The sequence below is a fragment of the Macrotis lagotis genome, chromosome 1 (assembly GCF_037893015.1).
Source record: "Macrotis lagotis isolate mMagLag1 chromosome 1, bilby.v1.9.chrom.fasta, whole genome shotgun sequence".
NCBI lineage: Eukaryota > Metazoa > Chordata > Mammalia > Peramelemorphia > Peramelidae > Macrotis > Macrotis lagotis.
Window position 1 is genome coordinate 862,897,776 of NC_133658.1, and position 15,501 is coordinate 862,913,276.

At 43.5% G+C, this 15,501-nt stretch overlaps 1 protein-coding gene across 1 annotated transcript in view; it reads left to right on the forward strand.

Moving 5' to 3' along the window:
• Nucleotides 1-6,404, forward strand: part of DNAJC8 (DnaJ heat shock protein family (Hsp40) member C8) — a 30,738-nt gene extending 24,334 nt beyond the window's left edge. Inside the window, exons 7-9 of the mRNA XM_074217950.1 lie at nt 1,337-1,428; nt 3,956-4,031; nt 6,281-6,404. Coding sequence (XP_074074051.1) covers nt 1,337-1,428; nt 3,956-4,031; nt 6,281-6,403 — 291 coding nt within the window. The 3' untranslated portion in view covers nt 6,404. The remainder of the gene's footprint in view (nt 1-1,336; nt 1,429-3,955; nt 4,032-6,280) is intronic.
• Nucleotides 6,405-15,501: the final 9,097 nt, after the last annotated feature.

Consider the following 15,501-nt stretch of genomic DNA (forward strand, 5'->3'; position numbering starts at 1 on the left):
AACTCAGGTCCTCCTGACTCCAGGGCCGGTGCTCTAACCACTGCACCACCTAGCCTCCCCTCTTATCTTTCTTTATACTATTCTGACTTAGATTCAGTAAGTATTTTGGAGAAGTGGGAAATAGACCTTTTCCTGCTCTCCCTCCCTCTTCCTATTCTCTCTACTTTGCTGTCTGACTTTTGGATTCACTAAGTAGACAAACTCTGCTTTTGAGAGACAGTAGATGAGAGAAGTGGCAGGGGACATCAGCTGGATTTCCCTGTCACATTCTGCCAATATTGCTAATTTGTGTAGCTATCAGAGAGGTGATGTCATGATAAGAACCTTGAAAATTCAGAATCTAGGCTTCATTTTCTTACTCTGATTAGGTAATTTTACTTTCCTTTTGGATTGTGAATTTCCTTAGGACAAGTTTGCCTAATTCCCCAATTTTACTGAAATGTCCTGTTCATAGCCATTCTTTTAAAGGAATAATTGTGGGCCAGACTTTTCACCCCACTCTCTGGATTTTTCTCTTTCTCTTTTTATAATGTTATTTGGAACCCTTAACTTGATGAGAGACATCCATTTGTCTTTGGAGTTCCTTGGGCTTTTTGGAAGATGGGTGCTTCTTCATGGTCCCCAAAGGTGTGGGAAGAGGGGGTGAGTGTCTGCATATGAGAGGTCCCTGTGTCTGAGCAGGAAGGTGGGGCCCCTCAACTCCATCTTGTTTCCTGGGGGAACCAGCATCAGAAAGACTTCACTTTAGGGGCAGCTAGGTGGCGCAGTGGATAGAGCACCGGCCCTGGAGTCAGGAGTACCTGAGTTCAAATCCGGCCTTAGACACTTTAATAATTACCTAGCTGTGTGGCCTTGGGCAAGCCACTTAACCCCATTTGCCTTGCAAAAAAAACCTTAAAAAAAACGAAAGTAACTAGAAAGATTTCACTTTGTGGATGTCCCTTATCAAGTTAAGGGTTCCAAATGACATTATAAAAAGAGAAAGAGAAAAATCCAGAGACAGTTGGGGGGGTAAAGTCTGGCCCACAATTATTCCTTTAAAAGACTGGCTATGGGGGCGGCTAGGTGGCGCAGTGGATAAAGCATCGGCCCTGGAGTCAGGAGTACCAGGGTTCAAATCCAGTCTCAGACACTTAATAATTACCTAGCTGTGTGGCCTTGGGCAAGCCACTTAACCCCATTTGCCTTGCAAAAACCTTAAAAAAAAAACAAAAAAAAATGGCTATGCACAGGACATTTCATCACAAGCTCACATTACCAATTTTATTGAATGTACTTTTTCCCTTAGACTTCATTCCATAAAGGAATTCTCTTTTACATTCTTCTTTTCCTACAGTTCAAACAGGCAGTTTACAAACAGACAATGAAGCTTTTTGCTGAATTGGAAATTAAGAGGAAAGAGAGAGAAGCTAAAGAAATGCATGAAAGGTAAACCATCAGTTTAAACCCAGTCTGGGAAGCTAGATTCCTTTGAATTGGTTTCGTACATATTTCCTGATTAATATATTCTGTCCCTTTACTTTTTAAAAAATAAACCAAATTATGATTTATTAAGTTTGGATTCTCATCTGAATCCTTCTGTGGACACCCTGAAAAAAACGAGTTCTATCACAGACCTCTCTGGGTGTGGACAATCCTCCCTTTGCCCCCTTTTCTGTTAACTCTTTCCACATTTCCTAGTATTATAGGTATTTATAAGGGAGGAAAGGCATAAGTATTTATGAATTCTCTCAGTGTTTCAGACACTCTGCTAAACTCTTTATAAGTGTTAGCCCTTCAGCAACCCTGGGAGTAGGTGCTATTATTAATCCACGTTTTACAGTTGAGATTTGGTGATTTGCCAGGGCCATAGATCTAGTGTTGGCTATCTGATTTAACCTGGGAGCTTCCTGTCTCCAAGACCAGGTCTCTGTGCACTCTGATTCCCCCAAGTAGTGTCTGAGAAAAGTCTCTAGGATAGTCACAGGCCATTGTGGTAGTAATCCACCTTTTCTTTGATTCAATTATTCCCCAATTCGTGGGGTATAGAGTCTGATCTTTTGTCTTCACTGTGGCATAGCTAATGTTATGAGTATTTTTGTCTTTGTTCCTTCTAGTGATTCTCACAGTGTCTTTTTCTAGCAATGAGTTTTTTGGGTCAAAGTGTAATAGATTTGGGGGTTATGTATCACCAGCTTTCACAAATCAGTAATTACACCAGCATTGTAATCCAATTAGTTTCATAGGTCAGAATTATTGCCAGAGTCAATTCAACAGAAGTTTATTAACTTTTGTTACATTCAAGGTACTACTTCCATAGAAATTTGAATAATCAGGGCACCACCTTCTGAGTAAGGTAGCATATACTTGTCTTGGGAGTGGGGTGGGGTTTGGAGTTGCAGAATTGGACTGAACAGCCCTGTTGGAAGTTGGGAGATCATTTCTGAGCCTCAAGGTAAAGTAATAGCAACTATCAGAATAGCTAGCAAGCTAGCATCTCTGCTAGCACTTTGAGGTTTGATCTTCACAGCCACTTCAGGAGGTAGGTACAATTATGATGTTCATTGTACAGTTGAGGAAAAACAAAGCAGAGAGAGGTTAAGTAAACTGCTGGGGGTCACACCAGACTCAGGGTTCTGGGCACTCTGATATTGCCTAAGAGCCATGGCAAGAACTTTGCTGATGTCTTCACTTCTCTTGTTTCCTAAATGAAATCATTTCCCCAGGTGTTTAAGGCCTTTTGTAATCTCTTTCCCAAGCCTGTCTAGTTCCACTCACAAAGACTGTATTCCAACCCCTGTTTTTTTGCCTCCTTAGAAGACCCACTTTGGGCTCTTTTAACCCCTCCAATCCTTCTAGCGGAAAGAGAAAACTCTATCAGGTTCCTGGGATTTGGTTCCCTTTTGCTTAGTTTAGATTTTTGTGTTGCTATTTCACACTGAACACTGGGTGGGGCAGTAGAGGCCTAGACTCACATTTGGCTCTAGTTGGGTGACCTTGCTACTAAACAAATCACTTAGCTCACTGCCCAGTACAGAGTGGGTGCTTAATACATTTTTTTTTTGATTGCCAGCATCTGATTGATCATTATTTGTTGAATTGCATCCCTGGTGGCTCATCTTAATTGTCCTTTCCTCCTGAAAGCTTTTCTTGATCTTCCACTCCCTTCCTCTGAACTCCCATAACACTTTGTTATCATAATAAGCCTTAGAGTGTGAGTGATTGAGGAAAGTGAAGCTTGGCTTGAGCTGCTACCATGAAGATACAAATGGTGTTCTTATTTTACAAATCAGACAACCTTAGCTTCCAAGGATCAGAATGACTGCCCAAAGGCAGCCAGGATATATCCCAGGATTCCAAGCCTACACCTTGGGGAGAGCAATGTAAGTGGTCTTTCCAATGACTTTACTGCCTCTTTTTTCTTCAACCTGGAATGGAAGCTATGAAATCAGCATCTGGCTTCCTCTTTGATCAGTGTGTTCTCCCACAAGACAAGTTCTTTTATAAACTCAGTTACTTTCCTCCAAAATTCATTTTTTCTTTAAAATCATCAAAGCTTGATGGTTTCCCACAATTGTTTTGTCTGGGCTGTGATGTCCAGTGAAGTAAACTTATTTATTGGTGGGGAAGATGCCCTGTCTTTAGAGGCACTGTCAACTAGCTAACTTCCTCTGAAATGAAGCTATTCCTGCCTTTTCCCCTCCTGCCCCTCCTTGCCTCGTCATGATGTGGAGAAGAAGAGTGTTGTTTGATAGAAGACTTTGCATGTTTAGGGAATCTTTTTATATCCGGATGGTAGTAATGCTCACCTCATGGGAGAAGCCCTGTGGCCTCTTTCCTGCTCAGCATGACTGGAGAATTCTGGCAGTTCATTTTTAGGGTGCCTGGAAGTCTCCCTTTATTTTCTGAGATCCGTGTTTACTCTTTCTTTACTGCTGTTTATGTTCTGTGCATCATGCTTTGCCTTTCCTTCTAGGAAGCGACAAAGAGAAGAAGAGATTGAAGCACAAGAAAAAGCAAAGAGAGAAAGAGAGTGGCAGAAAAACTTTGAGGTAAAATTCAGATGGATTCTGTAAGGTAGGAGGACTTTGCAAGGCAGACCTGGAGGGTTAGGAAGGGTCTTAAAGGTTGTCTGGGTCAATTCATAGCCTGCAGCCTGGAGTAGGGAAGGGATATTCCCATGTGCCATATTAGGCCATGGCAGAAATCGCCTGCCTCCAAGGTCAGCTTTGCTACCACAATTAGCTTTCTTTTTTAGATTTTTGCAAGGCAAATGGGGTTAAGTGGCTTGCCCAAGGCCACACAGCTAGGTAATTATTAAGTGTCTGTAGCCAGATTTGAACTCAGTTGCTACTGACTCCAGGGCTGGTGCTCTATCTATTGCCCCACCCAGCCACCCCAACCACAATTAGCTTTTGAGTAAAATGACTCATCTGTAGAAATGGAACTACTAATTGATTATCAAGGAAAGACTCAGTTTTTAATGTATTTCCGCTATTCTTCAGAAAACAATTCCAAGGTCTACTTTTGGAGGCTTTTCCTGGATCTTGACACATACCTCACTTATTCCCCCATCCCCTGTTAGAATTTTACTTCCTTAAGACTTTTTTTTTTAGTTTTTTTGCTAGGTAATGGGGTTAAGTGGCTTGCCCAAGGCCACACAGCTAGGTAATTATTAAGTGTATGAGGCTGGATTTGAACTCAGGTACTTCTGACTCCTGGGCTGGTGCTCTATTCACTTTGCCACCTAGCCATACCCCTTAAGACTTTTGTACTTGATTTTTGGTCAAAATCATATCTGTCCTATGCTTTAGTTATTCATGGAAGAGGTGACAAAGGAACCTCCCTTGGGGTGACTCTGGAGGGGAAGTCCCATTCCTCAGAAACCAGATCATTCTCTGCATGAGGTCTGGGTTCAGCACCCGACTCCCCAGATAGAGAAGAGGGATGGGCTAATGGAGTGGCATGGGAGTCCTGCTCCCACTTTCTCGGGTTCCTTTTCCATTTCCTATGCTAGCCTCTTGAACCTTGTTCACTTGACTAGAAGCCAGTCTGAAGGGATCTGTTTTTAAGAAACAATAAGAGATTTTTCCCTGTAAAAAATGAAAGGTTTGGCCTAGGTAACCTTTATAGTCTTTCCCATTTCTAATATTCCACACTGATGACACCCTCCCTGCCCAGCTTAGATGTTTTGTCTTGTGTTAGGAGGGAGATCTGGGCAGCAGTAGCCTGGGGAGAGTCATCACCCCTGTCCATCTCCCTCCCACCCCACCCCCCAGGTCTGAGACAGCCCATGCTGAGCCCCTGAATCAGAAATGCTCTCTCAACCCCTGAGTTGTGTGTTCAGATCATCCTGTGACTTGAGGCCCTTCCAGTTGTGTTGTTTCACCTTCGCTCATTCTTGGTGTCTTGTATATTGTCTCATGTAGTCTCCCCAATAAGATGACAAGAGGTCCTCAGTGACAAGGGCAGGGTGCCATCCTGGACCAAACCTAGCATGATAGGAGGTATGCTAGGATCCAGTGAATATTGTTTGACCTCACATCCCCTTCTCAAAATGTCACTTTTGGTGACATACCATCTCATCCTGGATGCTTCTCCCTAGAGTTGGCACCAGATTGGTGCTGGGAAGAGCTGGGAGACCCAACTGGGGGCATGGTCCTGCCTTCCTGATTAATAGAAGTGGCTTTATTGCTTTCAGAGCAATTGCCTCTCAGTATTCTTATGAGGACAAGGCTCATGTAAATGCTACCCTCATTTCCCATATGCAGAAATAGACTCAGAGGTGAAGGACTAGTGGGAGCTAGGAATATTCCTGAATCAGGGTTCAGCATGGCAGAAGGAGGCATGCCTGGAGGCTCCCTGCAGCAGATTTCCCTTGTGGAGATGTTCAGGGTGTGCACTAGTCTTGAAAGCCCTTTCAAGAAATCTAGAAGAGGATGACTGCCAGCTCAGGCTCTTGATGGGAAGCAGGCACTTCACCACACTAACCTTGTTGCCAATCCATTGTTTCAGTAGGTCTTTTCTAACACATCTTTGTTTTCCTCCATTCACTTATAGCTTCTGTTTTTTGAGAGACAGGGTTGGGAAGGTTGCAACTGAGCCATCTTGGCCTCCTGGTTATATAGCCCTGTGGATGGGTGGATCTCTGGGACATGGCCTCTTTCTTCTTCTTTGTGCAATCTGACAGATGGACAGTTGGTGGAAGGCCCCACAGCCCCTTTTATCGTAGAACTCACCCTCCCAGGAAAACTCTTCCTTTTCCTGACAGCTCTCTGATTCTTATACTTTTTGTACTCAGGAAAGTCGAGATGGGCGTGTGGACAGTTGGCGAAATTTCCAGGCAAACACAAAGGGAAAGAAGGAGAAGAAAAATCGGACCTTTCTGAGGCCACCCAAAGTAAAAATGGAGCAGCGAGAGTGATGTCTGGCGCTGCTGCAACAGAACCTTTCCCTCCCTCTGCTCTCCCCCTCCTGCTTTGAAGGACTCATCCCCCACACATAGAGTAGTATTGGCTTTTTAGTCCATTGGTTTTCAGTATAATTTAATATTGATCAGAGTAATTCTTTTGTACATGGAAACATGGGGCCTGGTTTAATAGCAGCCTGGCCCAGTCCCCGCCACTGTCTAGGGCGTGGGAGGGGGAGGGCACTGCCCACCTCTGTTGCTATTTGTAATTTAATGTTTTGTACTTCACTGAATTGTGACCTTTATGAACTTCATGTAGAGTGTGTGGAAATCATCTCATTAAACCAGTTGCTTAAAATGGTGTTTGGTGACTTAGGAGGTCTGCCTTTAGGGAGATCATCCCTTCCTTCAAATGCCCGTTCCTCGGTGAGCGTCCAACCAAAGCCCAGCCTGTGTGTATATCTTGGTTGGTGAAGGAAGTGGTGTTTGGGTGGAGTGGTCATGTCACTGCCCCAACTCCTGCCATCTGGGCTCAAAGCCAGCCCTTGCCCCTGAACAGCCAACATTGGTCAAGACTAGAGGCACCATCACCTGTTTGATTTCCAAAGAGCTTGCTGCCATCTTCCATCTAGCACAACTCTGTCCTAGCTTGTTTACCTTTAGTTAGTGGCTATTCTGTATGTATAATAAATTTTTCTACCAAAACCACTGATGTGTCCTCTCTCAGCCATTATTTTGAAGACCTTTTCTTTTGTGACTTGGTCTGAGCCAGTGTGGGCTATGGTACCTTTGTCTTCCAGGGTGGCAAAAATCACCTGTCAAGGAATTGTGCACATAGGAATGTATGGAAAATTAGAATAATGTTTGTAAACTTCAACTCTGAGTTTAAATGAAAAATAAAATTGTTGTGACTTCTAGTGTGGGTTCCTTGGAGGAATGAGATTCAATATTGTAGCCTGCAGAGCTGATCTTTGACCAGGAATACACTCTGGTGGTTGGGCGGACCTCTGTAGTCTTGATTGTTCCTTCCTCTCTTTACCACTCTCCAAGTTGGGGGGGGGGGGTGATTAGCTCCACCCATTCTTGGTCATGGGTTCTGAAAGCTGGAGATGATGTGGGCAGAGCAGTGTCTTCAGACACCCCTGACCAGCCCCGACACCCAGCTGGGAAGCTAGTAGCTAGAGAGGCTCAGGCATGTTAGCCTCTTGTAGGCCTGCTGAGGTGAGAAAAAGGGAAGTGGGGTCAGCTTCATGCTCATGTTCCTGGATGCAGTTTGGGCTATCTGAAAAGGTATGTTTATCTTTTATGATGTCTTTCAAACTTTTGCCATTTGTTTCTGGGGAGGAGGGGGTAGATATCCTCCAACTCAGAATGTTTCTGATGTTTTGTGTGTACTCTAGAACTGAGAGGGAAGAGCACAGAATGTCCAGCTGCCTGTCTATATCCCTGGTGCAAGTGGGAGGCCTATAAGATGGACAACACATGTGTCTGTTCAAAATGTGCTGGAAAAAAATTTGAGAGTTTTCTCATTTTGGAAAGGTAGAGTCTCTAGACTATGTAAAATCACTGGAGAGAATCTTAAAATGTATGGTATTATGGCTGGTTAAATCTTCCTGTTTACAGAAGGGGAAACTGAGGCACATGGCGAGGCAAATGACAAAACCCTGGCTGCGTGACTTCTTTCTATTATACCACGCTTCCCTCTTCTCTTATATTGCTTTTATGTACGGGGTTGTAGAGAGGGCAGTTTTGCCTTCTGTCTCTTGACAAGATATGTCAGGAACCTCAATCATTCCTCAGACCAGTGGTCTTCAAACTCCAGGACTCTTGATGCTATGGGCCATCTGCCTATCCTACTTCATGCTTGAACTATTTGGGATACAGGAATGAAATAACCCAAATCTGTCATCGTGAGCATGAAAATATAGGCAGTCTGAGACACAGCCAAGATGTGTCCATTAGCCTTTCCCATTGGCACAAGGGAAGGAAGGCATTGTATACCATTGTTTTCAGGTTGGAAACTTCACCCTGGGGACAGGAATGGGTTGGGAAAGTGGAAACTGTCACTTTGCTTTCAGGCAGGAAAGAGGTGCTCTAACAAAATAGATGATCTAAGAAGACCCGACCACTGGAAAGTAAAAGGAAGGTTCTGCTCCCAGGCTCTTTCCAGGGGTAAAGTAGCAAGCCATGGGGCAATCTGGGCTTTGTTCTGCTGTTTCTTTGTTTAGCTTGATGCTAAATTAAGGGAGACACCCGCCCATACAACAAAACTACAGCTCCCTGTTGATCCTCTGGTGCTTCCTAGGGTAGATTTATAGTCGCTGAAGCTGGCACGGAGGGCTTTTTCTGAGGTGTAGCTGCTGGGTAGGGAGGAAGCCTGTGAGGGAGGCACACATTCCCCTGCCCTTCCTCTGGCCTTTTTAGGAAGCCACAAGCAATAGCCCAGGGCTTACTGAACCTGAAGTCAGAACAGCAGGGTTTTGACTTAATAGCTGCGTGATCTTGGGCAAACCAATTACTCAGCTCAGTTTTGTCATCTGTGAAAGGGAGAGGATTCTTGTACTAGGGATGTCATTGAGTGCTCAACTCCTGGGCCAATTACTCCATACCCCCAGTAAAAATAAAGCAACATAGATATATAAAGTTAGAAATTATATGGGTGGCTAGATGGCACAGTGGATAGAGCACTGGCCCTGGAGTCAGGAGTACCTGAGTTCAAAACTGGCCTCAGACACTTAATAATTACCTAGCTGTGTGGCCTTGGGCAAGCCACTTAACCCATTTACCTTGCCAAAACCTTAAAAAAAATAATAAAAAAAAAGTGACAGTCTTACAGGAGAATTTCCACACTGGCTAGTTCCTATCATCTGTGAGTTCCCAGATCCAGACCCAGAGATCTTTCTAGAAATGAGTGAATGAATGAATGAGGAAGAATTTCTGGGGTCTGGGGTTGATTATTTAGGACAGGCCTGTTCTGTGAAGCATGGATGACTAGATTGGGGCGGGGGTTGTTTCCCTCTATGATACTCCTGTTTTTCTATTTGCAATAAGTGAAAATAGCTGTCATAGACCTGATTACCAGGGTGGGAGTTGTTGGGAGTAGGAATATTATATAGTTTTTATAAGTTTGCCCTTTATATATGTTTGAGCCTCACAACCTATGTGAAAAGCAGGTGCTGGTTTGCTCGTTTTAGTTGAAGTTGACTTGCTCAGGGTCACACATAATAAGTTTCAGGCCAATTTGGAACTCAAATTTCCTTATCCACCTGGAAGTCTTAGAACTAGAGAAATGCACATTGGCACTGGAGATCCTCCTCCCCCCACCCCCCAAAAAAGACAAACAGTCCTTGCCTTTAGGGAGTCCACAATTTAATGAGGAAGGCAACTGTGGACAAACAAGACATGAAGGAAGGCACTGAGATTAATTAGGACTAGGAAAGACCATGAAGAAGGTCTTTGGTTGAGACCTGAAGGAAGCCAGGGAAACTAGGAGGTAGAAGGAAAGAAAGGAGAGAAGTTGGGAGAAATGAGAGGAGGGAGAGAAGAGAAGAGGGAAAGAGGAGAGAGAAGAGAGGGGAGGTAGAAGGCAGAGAAGAGGAGGGAGGAGGTAGAGAAGATGATGCAGACAGAAGAAGGGAGAGGTTTCAGGCATGGGGCATCAGACAGTGAATATACTTGGTCAGGAGATGGACGATCTTGTGTGAAGACCTCATTGTCCCTAGACCACCTATGTTTGAATCTGAAGGCACAATAGGGAACCTTGGAATTTATTGAATGAGATGGGGACAAGTTGATGCAGTCAGACCTGTGCTCTAGGAAGATCAATTTAACTACTGAGTGGAGGATGGATTGGAGGGAGAGAAGAAAGGAAAACCAATCAGCAGCCCATTGCAAGAGTGTAGAAATGAAATGATGAGCACCAGGTTGGTGGCTGTGATTGAGAAGAGAAGAAAGTATATATACCAAAGCTGTAACAAAGGTGTTCAGTTGTTTGAGTCATGTCCAACTTTGTGACCCCATTTAGGATTTTCTTGGCAAAGATACTGCAGCAGTTTGCCGTTTCATTCTCTAGTTCATTTTACAGATGAGTAAACTGAGGTAAACAAGATTTAGTGACTTGTTCAGCTAGTGTCTGAGGGTGGATTTGAACTCAGGTCTTCCTGACCCCCATCTTGTTCTCTATCCACTGCAGTGTCACCTAGCTGCCCTGGGGAGATAAAAATGAGACAACTTGACAAGTTTTTTTTTTTTTTTTTTAGATTTTTCAAGGCAATGGGGTTCAGTGGCTTGCCCAAGGCCACACGGCTAGGTCATTCTTAAGTGTCTGAGACCGGATGTGAACCCAGGGACTCCTGACTCCAGGGCCAGTGTTCTATTCACTGCGCCACCTAGCCGCCCTGACAACTTGACAAGTTGATTAGGAATGGGGAATGGGAGAGTGAGGAATCAAGGATGACCCCAAGGTTGTCAATCTGGTTGCCTGGGAAAATGGTGGTGCCCTTGACATCATTAGAGAAATTAGGAAGAGAGGGAGAGAAAAATAAGCTCAGATCTAGACAAGTGGAGTTTTAGATATTTATAAGACAGACTTGGTAATGTCTGAAGATCAGGAAACCCACATCCTGCTTCCAACACTTCCTCTGGAGCCATGGACAAGTTATTATTGTTCCATTCAGTTCTACACCTAAAATTCTCTAATCCTATGAACGTTACAATTGTGACTCAAGTTGGATCTGGAAAAAGAATAGAGAAATGTCTGTTATGGGCCTGCAGCTCAAAGTGAATTTTCTTGTTCTTTTTTCTTTTTTTTGTGAGACAATGGGGTTAAGCAACTTGCCCAAGGTCACAGTTAGTACTTATGTCTGAGGCTGGATTTGAACTCAGGATCTGACTCCAGAACTGGTGTTCCATCCACTGTACCTCCTAGCTGTCCCTGAGTTTTCTCCATTTTGCCATGGTTCAGCTTGTTCCCCTAGTCAGGACATTTCTCCTCTCCTTCCCATAAACAGTGCTAGGATTCTTCTAATCTTCTGATCCAGTGTGACCTGGTAATTAGATGAAGAAGTAGAGAACTGAGCATGGCCTTCCTGGGAAACTAGGGCAGACTAGATACCGTCTCAGACTTTCTCAAGGACTGTCTGGGCACCTCAGATAAATTTCGCAAGGATAACTAGATTGGGGACTGTGAGATCTAGGTTCTAATCTTGATCTGGGGTCCTCCTTGCCAAATCAGGAAATCACACAAAATGATCTCTCAGCTTCCTTCCAGTTCTGACATCTTGTGTTCTAAGGTCCCTTCAGGCTCCAACTTTCTATATTCTAAGGTTTTTCTAATTCTGACATTCTGTGTTCTTTGCTTTTATTCCTTTCTCCTTGCCTCCCACCTTTCAATAACTTCAGGTATCTCATTTATTATCTAGCCTGTGTTTTTCTACAAACTGCCAATCTATCTTACCATCCATATTCTTCACCATCTAACCAGCAATATTAGTTCAACACCATTCAAATTAATCTACCATTTTATCATGCAAAGAGCACCATGGGCAAGAAATATAAGGAACAGTTAAAAAGATAGAGATGATACCAAGTTCATAGTGGATATGACAGTCTTCAAGAGGACAACTAATAAAGAAAACAAATACAGAAACAATGAAAGCAAATAATGAGATCAAAACCAATTTGAGATCCTATCTCAGATGTAGCTGACTGGCAGAAAAAAACAAAAAACAATGAAAATACTAGAAGGGATATGTCAAATAGCAGCTTTCTGGAAAGCCATCTATTAAAATATAGAAAAGATTACCTAAAATAATCTTACCTTTTGTCTCAATAATTCCTTTTTAAGGAATAGCTTCAGTGAGTTTTAAGAAACAAACAAAAAGATCTGTCAATTCAAAAATCTTCCTAATAGTATTATGAGGAATTTCATAAAACTGGAAGCATCCTAAAATGGCCAGCACCAGGGGAATGATTAAATGAATTATAGTACATTAATGTAATGGATCTCTAGTGGTAAGCTTATAGGAAAGGGGGGAAAGAGTGGAGGAAAGAAGAAGAGAGGAAAGGAAAGAAGTAAGGAATGAAGGGAAGGGAGGGCATCTGATTTGGCTGCCCAGATATTCTAATCTCTCAGAGTCAACTTGAGTCAATGCTGAGCCTAGGTTTGGAACCAAAATGAATTTAAATTCTACCTCATACTCTTACAATTTGTTTGAACCCAGACAAGTCACTTAAACTCCATTTGTCTTATTTTCCTTATCTGGGATGAGGCTATTTGGGGATAATAATGAGATCCACCTTCCATTGTGAGCATCTAATGAGATAAACTTTGTCAAGTGCTTAACCCTAACCCTAACCCAACTGTGTAAGTAGTAGTTTGAGCCAAGCCACATCTTGCCTTGGGTTCCCTGAATGGATGGATGCATTCAGTACTAATATGCCACACAACTGGCACCTGGACATGGGAGGGAAACCAAGGGCAAGAGCAATAAAAAGAGGAGCAAGGGTCTAACAAGAATTTCAATTCATCACAAAGACATTAAGACTACAGAAATCTATTCCAGAATCCTACCTTAGGACATACAGTCCTCTCCTTCATTTTATGATCCCACAGCACTAGGGTCCTCCCTTTGGTCTAGACTTTTCCATTGACATAAATAGGGGCTCATCCTGGAGTGGATTGGCATTCCGAAGGTTCCCTAAGGACTGATCAAGCCTCCTAAGTGGTCATGGTCCTAGATCCACTTCCCCTCAAACAGTCTTGAGGCTCTCTTTGTGGTGGAGGTAGAGGAACGACTACTCACTGACTTTGGAATGGAAAACCTGGGTGGAATCCTTAATGTGTCCCTAGTTGGGTGAAGCTCTGTACAAATCACTTAACTTGATGATTCTTAGTTTCTCCTCTTCAAATGGAGTTAACAATACTCTATATAGATCATAAGGTTGTTATAAAGAAAGTAAAGAGCCCTGATGAGTAAGAGGGAGTATTTTTAAGTCTAAAGGAGTGGTTCAGATCCTGCCTCAGACTCTTATTTATTGTGTTACCTTGATCACAACCTTTGACCAGACATCCCCCCCACCAGAATAAATGCACTAGGTAAGGAGGCAATATCAAGGGACCTATAATTCCCTTTATCTTTGTGTTGGCTTAGAGCCCTCAGCAGGGGCATCTTATTTAGAAATCATTATGTTTATCTGAGGATGTTTTCTTCCCTTAGTGGCTCCCTTTCAACCGTACTCACAGTAAGTACAATCAAGATAGCAATTGTTCAAACTTACCAAAGTTTGCAAAGACAAAAAAATAGTTTTGATGATATAGATTTGAAGGTGGGGGGGGTATGAATGAAGCTAGAGATTCTGTTATCAGATATATCATCTTTTATTATTTTTTTGGCAAGGCAATGGCATTAAGTGACTTATCCAAGGTCACACAGCTAAGTAAATATTAAATATCTGAAACTGGATTTGAATTCAGATCCTCCTGACTCCAGCACCAGTGCTCTATCCACTGTGGCACCCAGCTACCCCCAGATATATAATCTTTAGGGCACTGGATATTGGGCAGATGAGAGCCCTCAGGTGTCTATCATAACACTCCAGTTAGATGGGTAGAATAATTTCTTCATTTGTAAAATGAGAGTGAAAGTGAGGCCCAGAGAGTTCAGGTGATTTGTGTGAGGTTATACAATGGGTAAGAAGCATACTCAAAACTATTATGAGTAGATTCAAGACTGGTTCAAAGCTCTTTCCTATAAGATACAATTCCTACCCTCAGGGGACTATGGGGGGAAGACTAGGAGAACAGGGAGGAGAGACTTGAGGAAGGAAAGTTAACTAAAGACCTTAGGAATTTAGAGATGGGGTGGGGAAGACTGGGAGGAGTTGTAAAGCAGGTAGAGACTAGTAAATTGTTCAGAGTTATGACACTGAAGACATCCCAGACAGAGATTATTTCCCCTGGCCTTCTTCTCCACATTGTAGCAGTGACTAATTCCATAGTTATAAGATGGGACAGGAGGCTGAGGTTGGGGGCACAGACCCTTTTGTGCCCATCAAGTCCCAGGGATGGAGAGTTCAAAACAATGTACAATCAGAGGCCATTTGCCCAATTGAGCTTGGTGCTAGATTTTGTGTAGGTAGCAGATTTCCCTTCCTATTCTGTAGTGTTGAAGGATGTTTGTATCACCTGAGCCAACAGTGACTCTGAAAGGGGAAAGCTGTCAGGGTTATTTTTATTTGGGGGAGGGGGAGGTAGCACTGAGTAAAGAAGCAGGGAGAGGTATAGAGTCTGGGTCAAGATTTCATGGTGTATAATGGGTCACTGATGGTAATGCTGAAATGTGGGATGGGAGACCATCCCATGGTGAGGGGTTGGACCAGGCAGGAAGCCAACATTCTAGGAGTCATCATCCTTAGCTTAGCTGCCTTGTGCCTGGACTTGGAAGTCTGGGAAAAAACTAGGTGCTTGGAGCTCTTTCCTATTCCTGAGCCTGGAAAATGAACTTCCCCAAACACTCCCCTGTGCCCACCCCCTTGGGGGCCCTGAGCTAAGCTCCAAGCTCCACCTTGTCTCCTGGGGCACCTCACCCAATTTGGGCTTTTTCTACCTTTTATTTCTTTCTTCTTAAAAGCTATCATTTCTCTCGGCTCTGCTTGGTGTTACTTCTACTTTCTCTCTCATCTTTTTTTCCCCTTTCTTCTTCTCTAACTTGTTCTTTCCCCCTTCTATTTTTTCTCCTCATTTCTCTCTTTCTCCTCTCCCTCTCACCTTTTCTCTCACTCCTCCCCTCCCTTTTTTCCCTTCTCTCCACCTTCCCACCCCATCTCTTTTTTCTTACCTATCAGTCTAGGAGGTCTCTCTCTTCTCTTTTTTCTTTCTGTTTCTGTTTCTCTTTTGTGTCTCCCTCCTCCCCCCACCCCCCACCCTTTCTAACATTCAGATCTCTCTGATCTCTGCTACTGCACTAGGCGAGGGAGGCTGCCTGTGGTGGAGCCAGCCATGGACTGACAGCTCAGCCCTCTATGCGGAGGCTGTCTGGGGTCATGGTGTTTCCTTACTGGAGGATGACTTGGTCATGATAGTCTGTTTCCTCATTTCTCCAGTTTCCAGTTTG